This window comes from Berghia stephanieae, chromosome 7 (genome assembly GCF_034508935.2).
Source record: "Berghia stephanieae isolate SIO BIC M18660-M18661 chromosome 7, UCSD_Bste_1.3, whole genome shotgun sequence".
NCBI classification, from domain to species: Eukaryota; Metazoa; Mollusca; class Gastropoda; order Nudibranchia; family Aeolidiidae; genus Berghia; species Berghia stephanieae.
Window position 1 is genome coordinate 34,711,492 of NC_088366.1, and position 20,730 is coordinate 34,732,221.

Genomic DNA, 20,730 nt, shown 5'->3' on the forward strand with positions numbered 1-20,730 from the left:
TTTGTTGGAATAAATGGTATTCATTTGCTAAATTGCATCTGTTTGGCGAATAATGAAGGGAGTGGGGAGGATGCAATGAGCTGCAAACGATCATGCAGAAGTAGAGTTGAAAAATGGAAATTGAGTTAGCGAGACTCGTTTGTTTGTTTTTTGTTGCTGTTTTTTTAAACTTTTTTTCTGCTTGTTTGTTAATCTATTTTTGGTGGTGTTGCTAATTTCCTCTTTGGAAATATTTGTTTTATGTTTGTTTTGAATGGTTTTACCGCGCTCGCAACACATTTAGGTTATATTAGCGCCAGTAAAAAAAAAAGAAAATGAGATGGTAAAAAGTTCTAGAATTGTAAAGCACACAAGAAAAAGTAAGACAAAAGGGAACTGGGAATAAATAGGGATCGATGTAAATTCCAAGAGCACGCTATCAAAGTACTTAGTTTGCGATCACCTAAAAGTTTCATCCATACACAAACACAGGTCCCCACTTAGAGGAATACACTCAAATGTTCACAAATCATATATAATACGTAAACAAAACATAATACAGTATATAACAGAGAGATGATTAACAAGGAAAAAAATATCACTTCCCAAAATTTACTATACAAATGACTGTTTCCCTCTCAGGGTGTCCGGCCAGGACTAGGATAAAACCAAGTAATCTCATTCCAAGACAATGACAGAAAGCATGTTGTTTGTTTGTTTTGTTTGTTTGTTGCTTTAGGTCTCTTCCAACACAATTGAGGTTATATGAGAGACCGCTGAAACAAAAAAACAAGCAATCTAACAAAAATAGTACAAATGTAAATCAAAATCATAACCTAAAGATATCATAAGCTAAATTATAAATAACCAAGAACAAACAGGCAGAAGATTTACAGAAAAAAAAAATATCCCCTGTCAAAAATACAATCACAAACCAAAGAAGCAGGATAGGCTAGTAAAGAGAAGAAGAAACGACATCACTATCGGATCGTACACCCATGCGAACATCATAGGTATATGATTCAAGGGTGATGCTCCCATCCAACCACCCGCAGAAAGCATGTTGGAAAACAGATACAGGGGGATAGAAGACACAGTATGTACCTCCCTGCCCACTATGGGAGGTAAGGAACCCCATCCAGTATCCAGTAAAAGATTCCAGACTTGGTTAAGACTCGAAACTAAAGTGAGCAGACAGAAGCTATCGACTTTGAGAGAGGTAAAAGAGATAACAAAGGTGTGGACTGATTAAATCCAATAGTCCGGGTGTCGTCCTAAGGGTATTTCCAACTACTCCTCTCTTAGTGAAAATGGCAAGATGTGATGTCCAGCTAGTATTAAAGAACTCTGCATGTTAAAGGTCAAAAAACTTTATTTCAAAATATAATCTTTACAAAGCAGTATGGGTAACAAATCAATATGCATATGATTCCACTCCCCACCCACCCCGCCTCTCTCTCAGTCTGTGTGTGTGTGTGTGTGTGTGTGTGTTCTATATTGTATCTCATCCTTTCCACTGATAATAATATGCGCTTCAGTCAAACGCTCTCAAGTTGAGTAAAAAGAATGAATTTAGAAAAAATCAAACAAATGAAAAAAAAATATGAATAAACCCACAAAATCATTGATGGAACAACAACCCAATACACACAACACACTGCGTCGTTCGCTGTCAACACATTTATATTGATTATGCATGGGGTAGTAAAGCTAGAATAACTGAGCATTGTAAAAACATTCTACCATTTACAATACGAATTGAAGCATATACTCTTATGAAGTGCGCCAGTCCTAATAAATAAATGGATAAAAATAAATAAATAAAACAAACCTGTCCCTTAGAGCCTTGAAGCCCAAGAAGCAAGTGTTTACCTCTGTTTCTAAACAGTTAAATGGACAAAAGCAATTACTCGCTATCATTTGAAACGGAAGTTTATCGCAAAGTAATTTCCATCAGATCTAACACACCCAGTTCTACCTACTGAGCTAACTTACCAACCCTAATAATCGCAACCTCAATTATTTTCTTAGTTATCCCTCGCCTTTGTTTTGTTTTTATGTTTTTAAGGGTTTTACGGCGCTTGCAACACATTTAGGTTATATCAGCGCCAGTAAAAAGGAAGAAAATGGGATAGTAAAAAGTTCTAGAATTACAGTTAAAGAACCCAAGAAAAAGTAAGACACAGGGGAACTGGAAACAAATAGGGATCAGATGTAGATTCCAAGATCACACTATCATTGTACTTAGTTTGAGATCACCTATAAGTCTCATCCGGACACAAGCACAAACTCCAACAAAGAGGAATACACTCAAATGCTTACACTAAACATTAAAAATAACAAATATAATAAAACATAACAGAGAGATGATTTACAAGGAAAAAAATATCATCTCTCAAAACAATAACTATGCATTTGACTGTTTCCCTCCCAGCCAAGACCCCGACGAGGGCCAGGAAAAAAAACAAGTAATCCCATTCCAAGACAAAGACAGAAAGCTTGTTGGATAACAGATATAAGGCGATAGAAGACACAGTATGTACCTCCCTGCCCGCTATGGGAGGTCAGGATCCCCACCCAGTCCCTCGCCTTTTACACATGTATTATTCACGATAAATGAATTAATAAATAGCAGTTATAAATTGAAAATTAAAAAAACATACAATTTTAGCAAATACCCATCCTTTTTAAGAAAAAACAAAAAAAATAACAAAAAAACAAACTTGAAATGTTTTAAAGTTTTTACCGCCCACAAAAACACAAACGATACAAACGTTGTATGTTGTAGTTTTAAATATCAAAAGCACATGCAACACTCTTGGGTAAACTACACACAGAAATAATCTAATCATTAGCAACTATTTTATGTTTGTTTTGTTTTTAAGGGTTTTACTTCGCTTGCATGACATTAAGGTTATATCAGCTCCAGTAAAAAGGAGGAATTGGGATAGTCAAAAAATTATAGATGTAGATTCCAAGAGCACACTTAAAAAAACTTAGTTTGAGATCACCTAAAAGTCTCATCCAGTCACAAGCACAGGTTCCCACTAAGAGGAATACACTCAAATGTTTACAAATCATATATAATATGTAAACAAAACATAATACAATACATAACAGAGAGATGATTTACAAGGAAAAAAACGTCATCTCCCAAAACTAAATATACATTTGACTGTTTCCCTCTCAGCAAGGGTATCCGGTCAGGGCCATGACATAACCAAGTAATCTCATTCCAAGACAATGACAGAAAGCTAGTTGGAAAACAGATATAGGGGGATAGAAGACACAGTCAGTACCTCCCTGACCACTATGGGAGGTCAGGAACCCACCCAGAGGCAAAATTATGTCATACACAAATATACATCATAAATGTAGTGATTGAAGGATGGTAAATGAAGGGAAAACGGAAGAAGTCACCCCATTACTTTCCTTCACTCACCGCCTCCTAACAACCACAATATGCTCTTCTTTTATAAAAGTTATTGAAAGTGATTAGGTTGACTGCAGACCAAGATAAAAGATCAAAGAAGTGGGACATTTACAAAAAGATAAAAACGGCGATAGTTACAAAGAGACCAGCTTAAACAAAATGTCAAAGATTTTGATAAATTGTCACATTTTAAAATCATGAATAAGAAAATGAAGCAAAACATCAACAATTTTAAAATTATGAACGACTGGCAGTCAAAGTTTTTCAATATAAAGATTTTATTTAATAATGGAGACAAACTGAATATGGCAGCCTCTTCCACTTCAAAATTAGGGATAAGCACACAAATGAATCATATTTCTGACATACATTTTTATAAAAGCTCATGAGAATGATGTGATATCGAGGGGTGCCTGTGCAAAAGCCTTATCGATGGTTTCATTGATTTCACAGGAGAGCAAATTAAAACTTTGCAGACGGAATTTACATAGTTAACCAAGGACTATCGTGATGATTTTTATACCAATATAACTGTGATATAACCGTGATTATATAGTCTGCTTGATTGTCAGGATGCTAGTCATTTTTAGATTGGAATTTTTAATAAACCCAATTGTTTTGCATTTTACGTAGCTACTTTCATTACAGCTTTTGTGAAGGGACGTTTTTTTTTAATGTGACAGTATTGCTCGGCTAGTTTACTGCATATCATGTTACTTGCATAGAGCATGCTGCCCTTCCCGTTCTCAGGTGGAGGGTTGGCAGCCCAAAAGTGGTAGCCGGAAATAAGACTGATCTGTCAAGAGATTTACCCTGAACACATTCTGCTCAAAAGCTGTAACTAGTGATACGGTGCAATAAAAAAACACTATGCTCAATTTTGGCCTGCCATAACACAGCAACTTGCAATACGGTGTTTGGGCAAGAGTAAATGACTGATGTACTTTGTTGAAAGAGTACGAAATAACACCGTAACATTAAGAAAATAAAGAAAATAATAGAGCTCTAAAACACAATTTTTGATAAAAACTCATTAAATTATATATCTATTCTGATGCAAAAAATCGTAATTCGTCCATAAAGGGATTCAACAATGCTCTCTCTCTCTCTCTCTCTCTCTCTCTCTCTCTCTCTCTCTCTCTCTCTCTCTCTCTCTCACTCTATCTCTCTCCCCTCCCCTTTAATTTAGACCGATGAATACAAAGGTAAAAATTACATTTCAAAACAATGATCAGGATTGCATTCCTTAATTATTATCAAAACTCAGATTCAATCAAGTCATACACTTGTTTCATTGTTGGCCAAAGGAAAAAAAAAAAGTCTCATAATCCAGAGTTTGACGAATCCCTTAAGTTGTGATGTCTTATCTGTAATTGATACTGGTAGGAAGGGAATTGCGAGACTTGGAGTAAGTGTTACCCAATTGTCATTCCCCATCAATCTTAAACGTTAAATGTCGAATTTTTAAAGATTGTAATATAGAATTGCATCTAAGTCTTTGTAGAATCTCATACAAGGCCAAAATACGGTCTTTCAGGTGTTCTCTCATTTCCACCCCCATATATTTCACTGATCTAAGACCGTAAATTCAGTCAAGGCTATTGTGCTCGTTATTTTAACCACGGTGGCATAATTCTATGACTGCCTAAACGCCTTGTTGCTAGATACGGTTTTAGGGCTGTCAAATTTACCTTTGCATTTCCACCTTTGCTTCAGGCAGTAGTTACTGTTAAGGCTTTTAGGCAGTCGCTGATAGGCACTGTTTAGAAAGTCTTAAGTCTGTATTTCAAACTACGGATTTTGAGCAATCACATTATCTGTCAAAAAACTTAACGGTGATCAGGATTTAATTAATAAAAATTAATTAATATTTTTGCATATATTATTTTTGTAGCAGTAAACCTTACTCCAAAGCAAATTGATTTATGTAAAAAACGAAAATTTGAAATTTTTGACAATATGGCCTTAACACAGGCACACCGTCAACTTAATTATTCTCAATAATACTATGGGATGAAAAATGATGCAATTCAATGTTCCCACCCACATGACATTCCTCATCTACTGTACACTTTTGACAAAAATATCACGGGGGTATGAGTAGTTAACTTTGTACAAAAATAGCATCAAATCAAAATGTTCGATGTATCTGAAGACTAATCTTATCATTGACCATATAATCCTTTTATCTATTGATTAATCCCTTACTGGCAAGGTTTGATTTATTTTCTAACCTGATCAAACAATAATGTCTCCCAATATTAATCTGAATGTTATTGTTTTTGGACACTTGTATAATACTGCTTGCAACGCAATCGTCATTTAACCACCAGGAAAAGTAAGACTATAGGATTAGATTTTAAAAGGGGGATATTAGGAGTAAATGATTAAAAGAAATATACCTCTGATGCCAGTTTGAGACCAAAAAAAATCACTTGGTCACCTAGATCTTTGCCAAAAGTGAAAATATTCTATGTTTGCACTATTGCTAAAACTATCTAATACATACATAAATTAACACATGTATCATCCAGTTCATGCATAATATAAATTAATAGATAAACATAAGACGAATAACAAAGGGATGATTGGTTTGTTTGTTTTGGGGGGTTTTACAGCGTTTGCAACACTTTTAGAATATTTCTGTGATTATAAAAGGGAAGAAGATGGGATATCTAGATTTATATTAAGAGAGCCCAAGACAAGGTAAGATAAAAGGGAACTGGTTCAAATAGGGAACAGATGTAGATTTCAATTGCAAACTATTAATATGCTTTCTTTGAGAACACCTAAACGTTTCAAACAGACACAAGCACAGGATTCCACCAAGAGGAATACATTTGTTTGTTTGTTGCTTTAGGTCTCTTCCAACACAATTGAGGTTATATGAGAGACCGCTGAAACAAAAAAACAAGCAATCTAACAAAAATAGTACAAATGTAAATCAAAATCATAACCTAAAGATATCATAAGCTAAATTATAAATAACCAAGAACAATCAGGCAGAAGATTTACAGAAAAAAAATATCCCCTGTCAAAAATACAATCACAAACCAAAGAAGCAGGATAGGCTAGTAAAGAGAAGAAGAAACGACATCACTATCGGATCGTACACCCATGCGAACATCATAGGTATATGATTAGGTACCACAAGCGAAAATTTCAAAATTGAGCTATCATAAAAAGAGTTAAACCACTGTAAAGTGCTTTGAAATTAATGAACAACACAAAAAGAATTATGAAAATCCGTCAACAAATAAATGAAATATGATAAAATGAATTTTATTGAACTTACAATTTTTTCCCACATATTCCGGTTACGCATTTTTTGCCGACTTTATGACGCCATAAACAAAAAAGTTGGTTATATAACATTTAAAATAAACATTTTTTGCATAAACATGCAATCATAAAACAAAATAAAAGCAGATATTAAGATGAAAAAACAATGATACTTAAATGAAACCATCCTCAAATATGACAGAAACAGCATCAAAATATAAAAAAATGGGAAATATAGGCCCAGGGACCCATATTTGGAGCCTCATAGATAAAAAAAATGAACATGTATACTACTCAAACTCAATATCTTTGCAAAAAAGTATATAAATTCTTAGCCTAATTTTTTTTGTTAATGTGGAGAAAATAGTAATTGCTCTATATTGAGCCGAAGGTCACTGCCAAGCTCAAAATTACGGCATGGAAAAAATGGTGTCAATATACTGAAAATACACAAAATCAAAATATTAACAAAAAAATAACTAATAAAGATAGGATGACATACTTTACATCAAATTACTCGTCATTCTTATCTCTATCCAATAGAAGCAAAAGCATCTCAACATATTATCAATGGCATCCAAAATTTTTTAAGGATTTTGGATAGAAATTCAATATTAGGCATAACTAAAAATATTAGATACCTTTAAAAATTCATAGAAAATCGTCAACAAAAGACATACAAACATAACTTATACCAAATGAATTAACTTCTCAAGCTCTTTCAGACAAAGCCATATACAATCAATTTAACATAGAATCTGTCCGGTAAATACCTTGCATCCAGAAACTGATTAAACCACAAAACAATGAATGTAATTGAGAGGAGGGAAAGAAAGAGAAAATAAACCACCTCTGCAGCTCTCAATCTGTTTTTAAAAAATAAAGCAAGCCCCAGGTCAGGTATAGTATGATGGAATAAAAACAAATAAAGCCCAATCAACTTGTTTGATGATAAACTAATAAACGAACCCCCCCCCCCCCCCATTTAAAATGCCAAACTGGCAACCCTGGACTAGGTTCTTTTCACCAGCGGGTTTATTTTTTTCATTGTGCCGTGAAAATTCATCCGATTTGGTTGTATTTGATATCAAAATAAAGCTGGAACATTAAGCTCTCTGCTTATTTAAACAGACGTGAGCGGACATCGCTAAAAGTATTAAAAAATGTTAAAAATAGCACGACAATGTGCTTTCCTCGCCACTCGCTCCGCCATTTTGAATCTGATATCGGGGCAGGAAGTGTCAAAAGAAAGAGGAAGTTTTGCCCTTTCTAATGATACTATTCTTAGCATCATACGCCAATTCTCCGCGGCACAACCTTGATTTTCACAACGTGAATGAAAAGAGAAAATCGCGACCTCGAAATTTTCTCGCGATCCGCTAGGCAAAATTATCTAAAACCGGGTCTCGTTCGCGATTGATTATGAAACTCTTTTTAATCGCAAAAGTATGTTTTAAGATGCATTACAAAGCTCAGAAGTTGATCTTTAAAATAAAACAAATTGTATTTTGTTTCGAGCATTAGAAGTTGAGATATTGTGAGGTAAAGTGCAGAGTTTTTCACGATCAACGCCATCGATAACAACTTTCCACCGATTCACGGCGCTCGCCTGTGGTACCTAATATGATTCAAGGGTGATGCTCCCATCCAACCACCCGCAGAGGAATACATTCAAATTCTTACAAAATATGATTTTAAGAATAAAATAAAAGTTTACAGTATTTAACAGAGATTATTTAAAAGGAAGAAAATATCATTCCTAAAATTAATACAAATTTGACTGTTTCCCTCTTAGACAAGGACTCCGGCCAGGGCCGGGACAAACCAAAAATCTTATTCTGAGACACAGACATAAAGCAACTCGGAAAAACAGATAAAAGGAAATAGAAGACACAGCAAGTGACCACCTCCCCACTGTGGGAAGTCAGAAGATCCCACCCAGAGAGAGATGATTTACAAAGAACATCAAATCTACCATCTTTTAAGTACTAAATTACTCAGTCCATGTAGATATTACAAAAGCTCTCAGTCCATGTAGATAGCAAGTAACCTTGATTGTTTTGTCCCACACTACACTACACAGGAGATGATCATGGTCACTTGTATCTTGTTTTCAATATCGGTAAAGAAAAGACAAATAATTAATTCAAACAATTATAAAATCCAGGCAAAAATATCTTGTCTCAATAAAGGACAGGAACAGAGGGTATAATGTAGGGTATGAAAATTGCACTTATATCTGAATGAAACCACATACTTTTACCACAAGAGCAGTTTCAACAATTCAACTAGGGCTCCATTTTACATCACTATTACTGCTGTTTAGGTGAGAAAAAAAAAGTTAGTCTGTGGATATATTCAGATAAATAATTCAAAACATTATTGCTAGTTAACCATACACATTTACAAAATGAGCATAAATTATGTGATCGAGCACATGTCTTCAGACACTACCCTGAGATCACCATCCAGCAGATTCTTAATGACAGCCTTGCTGATGTAGGCTGTAGTTCCATAACGTACATTTGGAGGAGTGTTGTAGAAGCGATGCATGTCGTCTTGCTTCTCTGTGCCTTCCATCAGATTCAAGTCTTGCTGAAACTCATCATATGCTTCTTGAATGATCTGGAGCATTAAAAAAAAAAAAAAACAATTTTGCAATTTTTATTTATATCACGAAAAACCTTGTTCTTTTTAAAACTATAATTTCACCACCAATAGAATAAACAATAGATTATGCTAAGAAGAGGTAGAGTAAAAATTCATAAGCTACCTTGTCCATGTTGGCAGATTGATGGAACATTAATTCTGGATTCCTGCTGAGAATTGTAGAAACCACCATAAAAGCCTGGAAACAAAAAGAATATATATTTGGATTGCACAGTTCAAATGCTTAATATCACAAGGAGAACTGTATATTTGTTAGTGGATCGATTTTAAATGACACAAACGGTAAGGGACTAACGAATATACAGTTCTCCTTGTGATATTAAGCATTCTTGCGACATTGGTCACAGACTGTCCAGCTTGAAGATGACCAATGGCACGTGATTGTTGTTCTAAACTAAGCCGTGACATCGTGTAGATTAATGGATGGTGTTTTGCATTGTGTTTTCCTGCCTTGAAAATGTTTCAAGAAGACACCTGTGGCAAAAAAATGAATCTACACACTTCCTGTCCAGAGTAAGGGTCTGAAAGGTCATTTTAGCATGTGCGCGACATGGTGAGAGAATTTCAGGTCAAAACAAAAAACATCAACTATCAGTACACATAAAGGCTAATGGTAAACAACTCAGTGGAAAATCATTAGCCTACACCAACAGATAAAAAAGTAAGGGCGATTTTAAATGTGTATACTTTCTTTTGATCGCAAGTATATAAACAACCTACATATGGGCATCAATGTTTTTTTTATGACTAATTACCTTTATGTCATAAGACAATCATAAGTGGATCTGAATTTCATTTTAGTGACAATCCTCTAAATAGAGAAAATCCCCACACATGCTACTTACCTCAACAACCAGTTGTCTATAAGAGGGCTCAGATATCTTACTCAACATCTGCTCTACCAATAAGGAAAAGTTGAGTTCATACATGGTCATGTCAGACTGGGTGGGTTGCTAAGAAACGATAAAAAAACAAACAGACAAACAGATAAGAACAATGTTATTGCTTTTCTTTGTTTTTATGGCTTTTATGTGGTTATTTCAGTGCCAGTTAAATACAAGATGATTGGAAAGATTACAGATAATAGATCTAATACAACACAAATAAGACTATTTCAATTATGAGACAACAGAAAATCCAAAAGCAATCTATATGCCACGTCTCAGACAATCTCAATGAATAATATTTAAGTTACAAAATCATACTATAGAGAGATGAATGAGACAAAAAATATAATTCCACTAGCTATATCTGTTTTCCTCAAAACAAGACTCCTGATATGGGCCAGGGTTAAATCATTAAGTTTGAAGTACTCTTGGAAGGGAACAATAGAAGGGTGGAAGTGATAACAAAGAAAACTTTATAAACAGGACCCCCGCCCCCTTTGAACATAATGGAAAATATGTTCACCCACCCTCAGGGGGTCATCCACAGCAGATCAGATGTAGAACAAATACAGTTTTTGAATAAAACAACAACGTATTGTTTATTGGTAACGTTAGATCAACAATAAAACAGATCTGCTACAATTTGGAAGCTAGACCATGGAGTAAAACAAGTTATTTTCCCTGCTTATTGTCATATCATATGACAGAGAGGTTTGACAAAAAAATAAATAAAAGAACGTTTTTGAATTCCTTTTTGTCTCGGGACAAAACGTGTAGGACATTTCCAAATCTAATTTATTGAGAAAAAAAATAGCAACAGACCTGAGGCAATAGATAGCCAGCCACTTTGATGCCACCAGGTGTCTTCTCTAGAATCTCCCAGACTTGGTCATAGAAGTCTTTGGGCACCCTACTCAGGGCTCCGTCCAACTGCCTTTTCTGGAATGGCGTTCTGGTGGAAGGAAGGGAAGGAATTGAGTGATCCAAATCTACATTGCAAAAATTGCAAAATAAAGCTTGCAAGCCATTTTGTAGAGTGTCGATTATCATGCAATCTACTTGTGTTCACTTCCAGGAAGTGTGACTGTAGAGTGACTGTCACATGAGATTATTTCAGAAAAAATGGGCAAGTGATATGCTTAGTATAGAAATGCATAGTGATAAGTGTTATCAAAGGAGAGAAACATTGGGAAAAGCAGCAGGGCAGGAGGAGGAGTGGAGAACATACCTGAAATCGGCCTCTGATTCATTCTTGGTGAGTATAGACCAGACCAACCTCTGAAGCTGATATGGAGATAATTCACTCAGAAGTACTTTCCCCTCTCTTTCTTCTGCAATTTCAAGTTCAAGCTCCATGGCTCTTACAAACCAGCTGTCAAATAAAGAATATTAAAATAAATACTCTTTCCAAACTAGGCATATGTATTATAATCAAAAATATAATCTATATCAGACAAAAAATTTAATGTCAAAGCGTTGAACACTGTGCATGCGAAAACAATTCATTTTTAAAAAAGTAAAGACCCATTTATACTGTACAGAGCCTGATGGATAATACCTAGAGGCAATTTATTTTTTTCATTCACTGTTGCTCGCATAACCAAAAGGTGAAGCTCCACAGAGAACTAGTCATAGAAATATATGATAGAAAATAGACCTTCAGAGCCATGAAGTGGGATTAAAAAGATTGAACTGAATCCTAGCTTTCCTGGAGTGAAATTGAGGGTCACGTCTGTTTTCCACCTTTACAATAAAATACAGGTCTATGACAACATATTTCTACAGACTAACAAAAGGTACAATTGACAATGACAAACATTCCTCAAATAACCAAGAAGGTGGTGCAGAAAAGATGGAGATGGGAAAGTCAAAAGCTGCAAATGGAAAACAGACTCCCACAAGTGGCCTTGACATGTAATGTAATACTAGAAGATGGGGTTCAGAACATGCAGAGAGGCCACGATCATTGCTGTGGACAGACTGATCTGAAGAAGATGGATTCGTAGCACCGTTTTCCACAGAAGTGATGGGGGGGAAAAGTAAGTAAGTCAAAGTAAAGTCAGCGTGTGTCCATGAAATTTTTATGAGCTTCAGCTACCCAACCTTACTGGGTAGATGGGTGTCCCACAATGCCAAATGGAACCAGTAAATCTGAATGTAAATAGTCAAGTAATTTAGTCATCAAGCCCCAAAATCAAATTAAATTATTTTTTTTTTGGGTGTGTGCACTTTTCTTTGTAAAGACAGGGTTTTAATGGCTTAAAAATAAATAAAAAACAACCCTTACCTAGCTACGACCATTTCATGCCAGGTCAAGGCATTGCAAGAACAAATCTGTCATTTACAACAAATATTCACTTTACCCCTCACAACTTCATCGTCAATTAAAACTTAATTATTCCTTTATTTTATATAACAGTACAATGTTTTGTTTATGTTGTAGAGCCATATATGTTTCTCTTGTTTTTTACGAAGCGCCAACATGGATTTCATTAGTTGTTGGTGCTATTTAAGTGTATTATCACTATTGCCATCTTTCTGACCAACCCAATTCTGATCTTGAGTATCCCATCAAACAGTTCCGGTATCCTGGAGATGAGTTTGCCGATGGCCAGGATGAGTTCCTGTTGAAGGACAGCTAAACAGATGTCGTGAGGGAGACACTTGGAGTAGAGTATGGTCTTAAGTTCATTTGGTGTCACTGGCTTATCCAGCACTTCCTCTTCATGGCCAAATACACCAACTGTAATCTAAAGGAGAAAAAAAAAGGTAGGGGGAGGGAGAGTTAGAAAGAGTTTGATTAAATTCAGCAAGAAACACTAAAGTTTAAATCTCTTCACAATAAAATTTACTTAATTTCAAAGGGGCTTATACTACATAGAACACCTGGGTGACTTTGCCTCTCAGGGTGACTTGACCTAAACCGATTTGGAGCATTTTCTCAGGATTGTTGCAGTTATTTCCCTTATTAGAGGACTTGATTTTTTTATCAAAAGGAATAGTTGTCACAAAACTAAATATAATCTAATTTGTCCAAATCTGTAGAGGCAAAATCACCCCTTGAGGCAAAGTCACCCCAGTTGAGGCAAATCTTTCAAAAAGAGTCACTAATACTTGAGCTGGAAATACATCCAATGATTAAAACCGCCGATGACTTGAGAAATAGAAGAATCCCCATTAATATGGGTATTCATAAGTTAATTCACAAGTAAGAGGTATATACAAATATTAACTCTTACCAAAATCAATGACATTCAACTTTATTTATAGCCCTTATCTAATTTGAAAAATAAGAGTGCAGTATTACAAATGAATTAATCATGTAGCACAGATTCATAAAAAAGCTAACTTTCGACATTTTGCACGGCCATGAGAGTTCTAAGAGTTTCATGAATGAATCCTCTACTTATTTCTAATTTCAAAACGACAAACAAAATTTTCAAAATATTGATAAGTACTTAAAACATTCGATGATGCCTGTTTTTAAACACCATTGCTGTTTTGACAGAATATTTTAAATCTTCAAGAAATGATCATAGACACCATTAAATATTTTATTTACAATGATGCCATGATATGTTCTTGTTAGAAAAATGAGATGTGTCAACTCAACCTATGAGAGATATTATATTACAATTTGGCTGAGGACAATTGGTGGTCGTAATCATATTTGAAATTAGCCCTTATATATTTGACATAATGATCATCTTGACCAGTAACTGTGCAATGTTCAGGAAAAAATTTCTTGAATTCACAACAAGTTTTGCCATTCTTTACATCATGCATGCGTCTTTGTGGACTGGTGGTATGACTCTCGCCTTCAGATCTGTCAGGCCCTGGTTCAAAAACTGCTCTGGGCGCAAAGTTGAGTCCTTAGAAAACGCTCTTTCACGATACTCATGTGTAAAATAAGTAGGCCAGTAACAGAGTTGTCTCTACCAAAAAAAAATATTGCCTGACAGGTGCCATGTCTCATTCTACATGTTAAGTGATGCTGCTGGCTAGGGATCCCATGTACAGTGCTCTGAGCAAGTATAGTGGCTATTGCTCTGTATAAAGGCTCAATTCAGAGCCTGACAAAGGCTAAATCATCATTGGTAAAGGCAATTTGATCACATGAATTCCATTCTTTACATATGATGATCAATCAGCTGACCAATTCATCAATCAACTGACCTGCTTTCCCCTGACTAACATGGATGTGATTGAAGGCGCCAAACTGTCCACCATTTTACCCAAGAGAGCTGAACACATGCGAACAGCCCACCAGTTCTTGTAGGCCCCTGCCCTCTCAATCAAACGCTCTAGACGTTCACTGAAAGGTATAAAGGGTTTAAACAACTCTAGATCATGTATATAGTCTATTTCTAAGAAAGAGAAGGGGGAAGGGAGGGTGAGAGGAAGGGGAGAGAGAGAGAGAGAGAGAGAGAGAGAGAGAGAGAGAGAGAGAGAGAGAGGAGGGAGAGGAGAGGGAGAGAGAGAGAGAGAGAGAGAGAGAGAGAGACAGAGAGAGAGAGAGACAGAGAGAGAGAGAGACAGAGAGATAGAGATAGAGAGAGAGAGAGAGAGAGAGAGAGAGAGGGAGAGAGAGCGTTATAAATAAAAAACATTCTATAAAGGAGCAACCATATCAAGAGAAATCTGATGTAATAATGAATGAAATTGTAACAAGATCACCATCTATTAAAATACGTCATATTGTACAGCTGAAATCCAATAAAATATTGTTAAATCTCCATTAATGGAGCAGTTTCAGTCAACTAGATTTCTGATCATATATATAATATTTTCCTTGTGTCCCTTGCATAGTGCTTCAAATGCCTGAATTATAAAAAATATAAGGAAAATTGCGGGGAGTCTGAGGGTTGCTAAATTCCTCTAGCAGGATCCAGGGACAGAGCCAATGGGGTTAAGGTGGCAAAGCCTCAAAGAATGTTTTTAATGGCGCTTTGAGAGGGTCTAAAATTTTATGTCTTAAGAATATGTTTCAAGAACTTGCAGACAATAGCTATAACTCGTCTTTTTTAATCAAATTTGATTTACACCAAAATAAATTATACTCAAAGACAACATTTTTTTGAAAAAGGATGGGAATGAGAGTCTTGACAATAGAGTGGTTGAGACAGAAGAAGGCATCAGAGCAATTAACTAAAAGCACAAATGGAATAACTCACAAATCCAGATGTGTTTTATACATCAGTGCCCTTAACAAATGAAAGACAAAAATTTATTAAAATTTTGGAAGCAGCACCCCCCAACCCCCAAGATGCCAAAAAGTATGGATTTCCATTTTTAAAAATACATGTGTTCGGAAGCACTGCTTGCAAGAAAGAAGGAATTACTTGTCAGCTTACCTGACTGTAATGCCATTGATGTTAAAGAAAGGACCATCCCTCTCGTATAACACCTTCAACACTTTCACCTGGGCATTGATGCCAGACAAACTATCAACATATGTGGTCAACTTGTCGGTGGACAGGACATTCAGATTCTGATGAAAATTTGGGGAGGATGAAGATGCTATAACAAATAATACTATACAAAAAAAAAATCGAATATATGGTGTTATCCATTGGCAAGGCATTATAATAGGATTTACCATAGTGGCAGAATGATTAAACATTAAGTATAGTGATGATTGCAAAGATGGTTGAGTCAAAGAGGCAATCATTGCCATAATAATAATAATAATAATAAATAATAAAAAAAAGAAATGACCACTACCTGCTCCATGACATAAGACTCTTCCTCAATCTCCGTCAACTGTGGAATTTCTGTCAGAGATTTGAAGCTAGACTTCATAGTTTTCTCCTGAAACGGAGTAAAAATGTCTTTCTCTGGCAGGAGGTTCAAAAAATCCAAGTGCTCTACTGCTGCTGACGAAATGAAAGACTGTGGACAGAGTAAATGCACAACATTACAGAATACTGAAAAACAGACACATAAAATATAACATTTTAGAACAAATTGTCCTTTAAGCAACCAGACATTGCCGTGTTATGTTTCTCTTTATAAGCATTTAATTTTCGGATTGAATGCCCCCCAATCAAAGAAGCTTGATTTAAATTTATCTTACTAAACATTTTAGAAAGAGAGCATTTATATAGTGCAATGTCCACTAAACGTGCCCAAAGCGCTTTACAAGGTATCCTCAGCCAACAGCAACACTTAACATGCAGGACGAGACATGATGACTGTTAGGTGATATAACAATTCTGTTAACAGCCAGGTGCTCATTTTACACCTGAGTATACTGCCCTAACCAACAAAAGGACCGTATCTCTCAAAAAATCATAAAATCACTTTTTTTACTAAATCGAATCTCTGGGACATAGGGAAGCTTACAAAGTTGTCAGAATGATCATAACTCAAATATTTTTGAAATTAGAGGCAATTAAAAATTTGCTTGAAACAGTATCCTATTTCAACCCCATCGTTAACCAACAAAAGGACAGTATCTCTGACGGCCGTAGTCCACCCCGTAAATATTGACGGTGTCCGTGAGCATGCGGTGGCGTCAACGAGTGGCGTGACGAAGATGCCGCCGTATGGCGAGCAATACCATGCGAAACTGTTGGTGACGATTTGATTGGTTGACGCATAAGTCGCCAACGCCAATGACGTCATCCGTAACATGACATAATAGAGGAGCACTGTAACTTTCTATCGCGTTGTTGTTTACATGGAGAAGAAGAGAGAGAGAGAGAGGAGAGAGAGAGAGAGAGAGAGAGAGATGGAACGAGAGAGAGAAACAGAGAGAGAGAGAGAGAAACACACACACACAGAGAGAGAGAGAGAGAGAGAGAGTCAGTAACAAACAGAGAGCGAGAGAGATGGATGCAGAGAGATATATTTTTAACAATAAATAAATCAATAAGAGAGAGAGAAGAGAGAGAGAGAGAAGGAGAGAGAGAGAGAGAGAGAGAGAGAGAGAGAGAGAGAGAGAGAGAAACAGAGAGAGAGAGAGAAACACACACACACAGACACACACACACACACACAGAGAGAGAGAGAGAGAGAGAGAGAGAGAGAGAGAGAGAGAGAGAGAGAGAGTCAGTAACAAACAGAGAGCAAGAGAGATGGATGCAGAGAGATTATTTTAAAAATAAATAAATAAATAAGAGAAGAGAGAGAGAGAGAGAGAGAGAGAGAGAGAGAGAAGAGAGAGAGAGAGAGAGAGAGAGAGAGAGAGAGAGAGGCGTTTTAACGTGTATTCATTGGGAATGGGAGGGAGGGTGGGGTCTTTTGAGACAATAAACAATGTGAGTGAACCATTGTCTACTATATAAGAAGTCACTGGAGTGAACCCAAAGAAAAAGGGGAGGAGAGTTTAATAGCTGACAATTGACCACAAGGGGTTGTGATAACGAGTGGCAGGTCCTAAATAACTCGACGTTGCAGCTCAAACAAGAAGATTCAATTATATGATTTCATGTAAGTCATTACAAATTAAGCCCAACCCGCTCCTCTTCAAGCTGTCATCTGACTCAAAATGGAAACAATGAAACACATGATTTGACCAGTCCCATTTTTTAAATTGCAATCTCATTGGTCAATATGTTTCCCATCATTGATTGACTTTGACTTCTTTTGAAACGAAGGGCTTTCTAATACCTTCCTACCTATTCTTTGCTCCACCCCCTCCCTCCTGGTCCTTTTCCCGTTTGTTTATCTACCTGTCTCGCTCGCTCTCTTTGTCTCCCTCGTGTTTCTTTCACACATACAACCACACACATAAACACACACACACACACACACAGACACACGCACACACATATTTATATCTTTATTCTATTTAGCTCCCGCCCTCTACAATGCACAAGCTCTCTCTCTCTCTCTCTCTCTCTCTCTCTCTCTTCTCTCTCTCTCTCTCTCTCTCTCTCTCTTCTCTCTCTCTCTCTTTCTCTCTCTCTCTTTCTTTCTTTCTCCCCCCTCCCCACCCCCCGTTCGGGACGGAGGGTCACATAATTAATATAATAATAATAATAATAATAATAATAATAATAATAATAATAATAATAATAATAATAATAATATAATAATAATAATAATATAATAATAATAATAATATAATAATAAATAAATAATAATAAAAATAAATTACCGTGTAAAATATCAAAAATTAACTCCCTTAGTCTAACCGCATACTCTATATAGAATCGAACCAATGACCTTCACATCCGACAGCAGTAGTGACATACCACAACGCGTATGTTTGACCCAGCGACATCTAAGTTTGTCCTCGTCCGTTGGATGTTAAAAGTGGAAATTCCTGCTTTTAACAACTGTTTGGATTGCAGTTCTTATATCTTTGACTAAATTATGCGCCCGTGATTAAATACTAAATTGCTGCAGACACTGAGTTCAAAATCAATCTAATCTATGACAAAAGTTGTAAATATTCACGTATTACTTTCCACCAGATCAACATATCAAGCTTGCTATTTAGTGGCTGATTGGTGGGCAGAGGGGCTTTATAAACAAGTAATAAAAAATGAGAAGAAAAAAAAACAGAAAGCAAAACCATTACAAAACTTTATACAGCTGGCAATAAAATACTGATCCCCTTGCTTGTTGGTCGGATGCTCAACCAAACGTCTAACTTAAGTATACTTATTTTTCATTCATTTCAACTAATTAGTGTGTGTGTGTGTGTGCGTTTGTGTGTGTGTGTGTGTGTATGGGTGTCGGTGTGACTGTCTGTCCAGGCGTTTTTTGTTCAGTTGTTTTTTTTTGTTTTTTTTTTGTGTTTTTCTATTTTATCGTCTTCATATCTCTCACTTTCCACACATCCTTCTATTTTTTGTCCAAACTTTTGGAGAAGGTAGTACTGACACAATCATTATCTCATCTTAAGAACAACAGTTCAGTCAGCCTACAAACAGCAACACAGTACTGAAACGGCGCTTCTTAAAATCTTTTGTTATATAATGCAGATGCTAACAATATCAATTTATTATGCCTTTAAGATCTTTCAGCTGCCTTTGACACAATTGACCATTACATTTTGTTAAGAAGACTAGAAAATACGTTCGGCGTAAAAGGAATTGCCCTTAAATGAATTACACCATATTTACAGGATCGATGGCAGACTGTCGTGGTGAATGGTATTCAGTCAGAACAAGTTTTACTAAACTTTGGAGTGCGTTCTTGGCCCTGTCCTTTTTTTTCTGTATAAGCACCCCCTTTCTCGTGTGATATCCAGATTCAATCAGAGTTATCATTTTAATGCTGGTGATACGCAAATTTATGATTCAGTACCCCTAAGTAATTTACAATTCTTAATACAACGAATTTCGAGCTGTTTTATGAGATTAAATCTTGAATGTACCATAACAAGTTAAAATTAAATGATAGTAAATGATAGTAAAACTGAGATTTTAATGTTGGAAGGCAAATAATTCACCTATTACTCTCGGAAATAGCACAACAGAATTTTCAAATAAATCAAAAAACCTTAGCGTCATCATTGATAAACATCTTTCCATAACAAGCTGCTACGTGAATAACACCATACAATCTATGTACATAGAAATGAATGAAATAAGCAAAATTCGTAATTTAATCTAGCAGAACTTTTAATTAATTCCCTTGTTTTATCTAAATTGTACTATTGTAACTCCCTGTGGGCGAAATTAGCTAAAGACAAAATATTTTTTTTGTTCATCTTATTAGCTCATAATTTAGGCACCTTTTAAATTTAGTAAGAATGGTGTCGCCTATTTCATTCAGTATAAATGTACCAACAGATTTCGTTCCATTTCATGCTTTTCGTTTCCTAGGACAATGAAGATATTGATTTTAAAACAAAAAGGGATGTGTGTGTACGCTATTCTTAGGTTTAATTCACTATCACTCACTCGCCCCAATATCGTTGTACAATGACAAAACCCTGATACACAATTAAAGTCTAATTTACAAGATAGCCAAAATCATCAATAAGCGTAAATTAAAGCTATTATGCTTAATAAAAATAGACTCATCTTGAAAAAGGAGTCAGGGTCTAAAAGATTGAGGAATAGTCTAATGTAGTAATATTATATCAGAGTCACGCCTACAAACTTGACGGAGATAATTTATTCATTCCCCTCACGCCAGGTCAACCACACTTAGCCTTGCCTCTCACTCGTCCGTGATGGCGAGTGCTCGCCCTCGCTGACGTAAAACGTTTGTCGATCGAGTTATTCGTATTTTGCTATATTCTTAACTGAGATACTGTTCTTTTGGTGAATACGGACGAGGCATTTTGCGTTGCGGTTAACCAGGGTGAACAGTATGTGAGACGGTCGTATAAGATACTGTCCTTTTGTTGGTTACAGGTAGAGTTATTTGCTTGGCTTTAACCAAGAAAGAACAGTATCTCAAAATATTACGCAACATATTACGTCAATGAAATCGCCGACTAACAGAAAAACGCAATTTATCATTAGCTATTATTTAATGTTAGAAGACTTTCACTATGTAATCAAATTAAAGAGT

At 35.8% G+C, this 20,730-nt stretch overlaps 1 protein-coding gene across 3 annotated transcripts in view; it reads right to left on the reverse strand.

Moving 5' to 3' along the window:
- Positions 1-7,728: 7,728 nt before the first annotated feature.
- Positions 7,729-20,730, reverse strand: part of LOC144977141 (phosphorylase b kinase regulatory subunit beta-like) — a 40,193-nt gene continuing 27,191 nt past the window's right edge. For 2 of the 3 annotated variants that reach the window (XM_078921991.1, XM_078921992.1), the window contains exons 18-26: positions 15,976-16,143; positions 15,606-15,742; positions 14,428-14,566; positions 12,799-13,001; positions 11,480-11,623; positions 11,074-11,203; positions 10,210-10,317; positions 9,468-9,542; positions 8,970-9,319 (exon numbers count right to left, since the gene is read on the reverse strand). In XM_078921991.1, coding sequence (XP_078778117.1) covers positions 9,116-9,319; positions 9,468-9,542; positions 10,210-10,317; positions 11,074-11,203; positions 11,480-11,623; positions 12,799-13,001; positions 14,428-14,566; positions 15,606-15,742; positions 15,976-16,143 — 1,308 coding nt within the window. In that variant the 3' untranslated portion in view covers positions 8,970-9,115. Of the gene's footprint in view, positions 9,320-9,467; positions 9,543-10,209; positions 10,318-11,073; positions 11,204-11,479; positions 11,624-12,798; positions 13,002-14,427; positions 14,567-15,605; positions 15,743-15,975; positions 16,144-20,730 lie in introns of all 3 variants that reach the window. The other variant, XM_078921993.1, reaches the window with a different exon arrangement.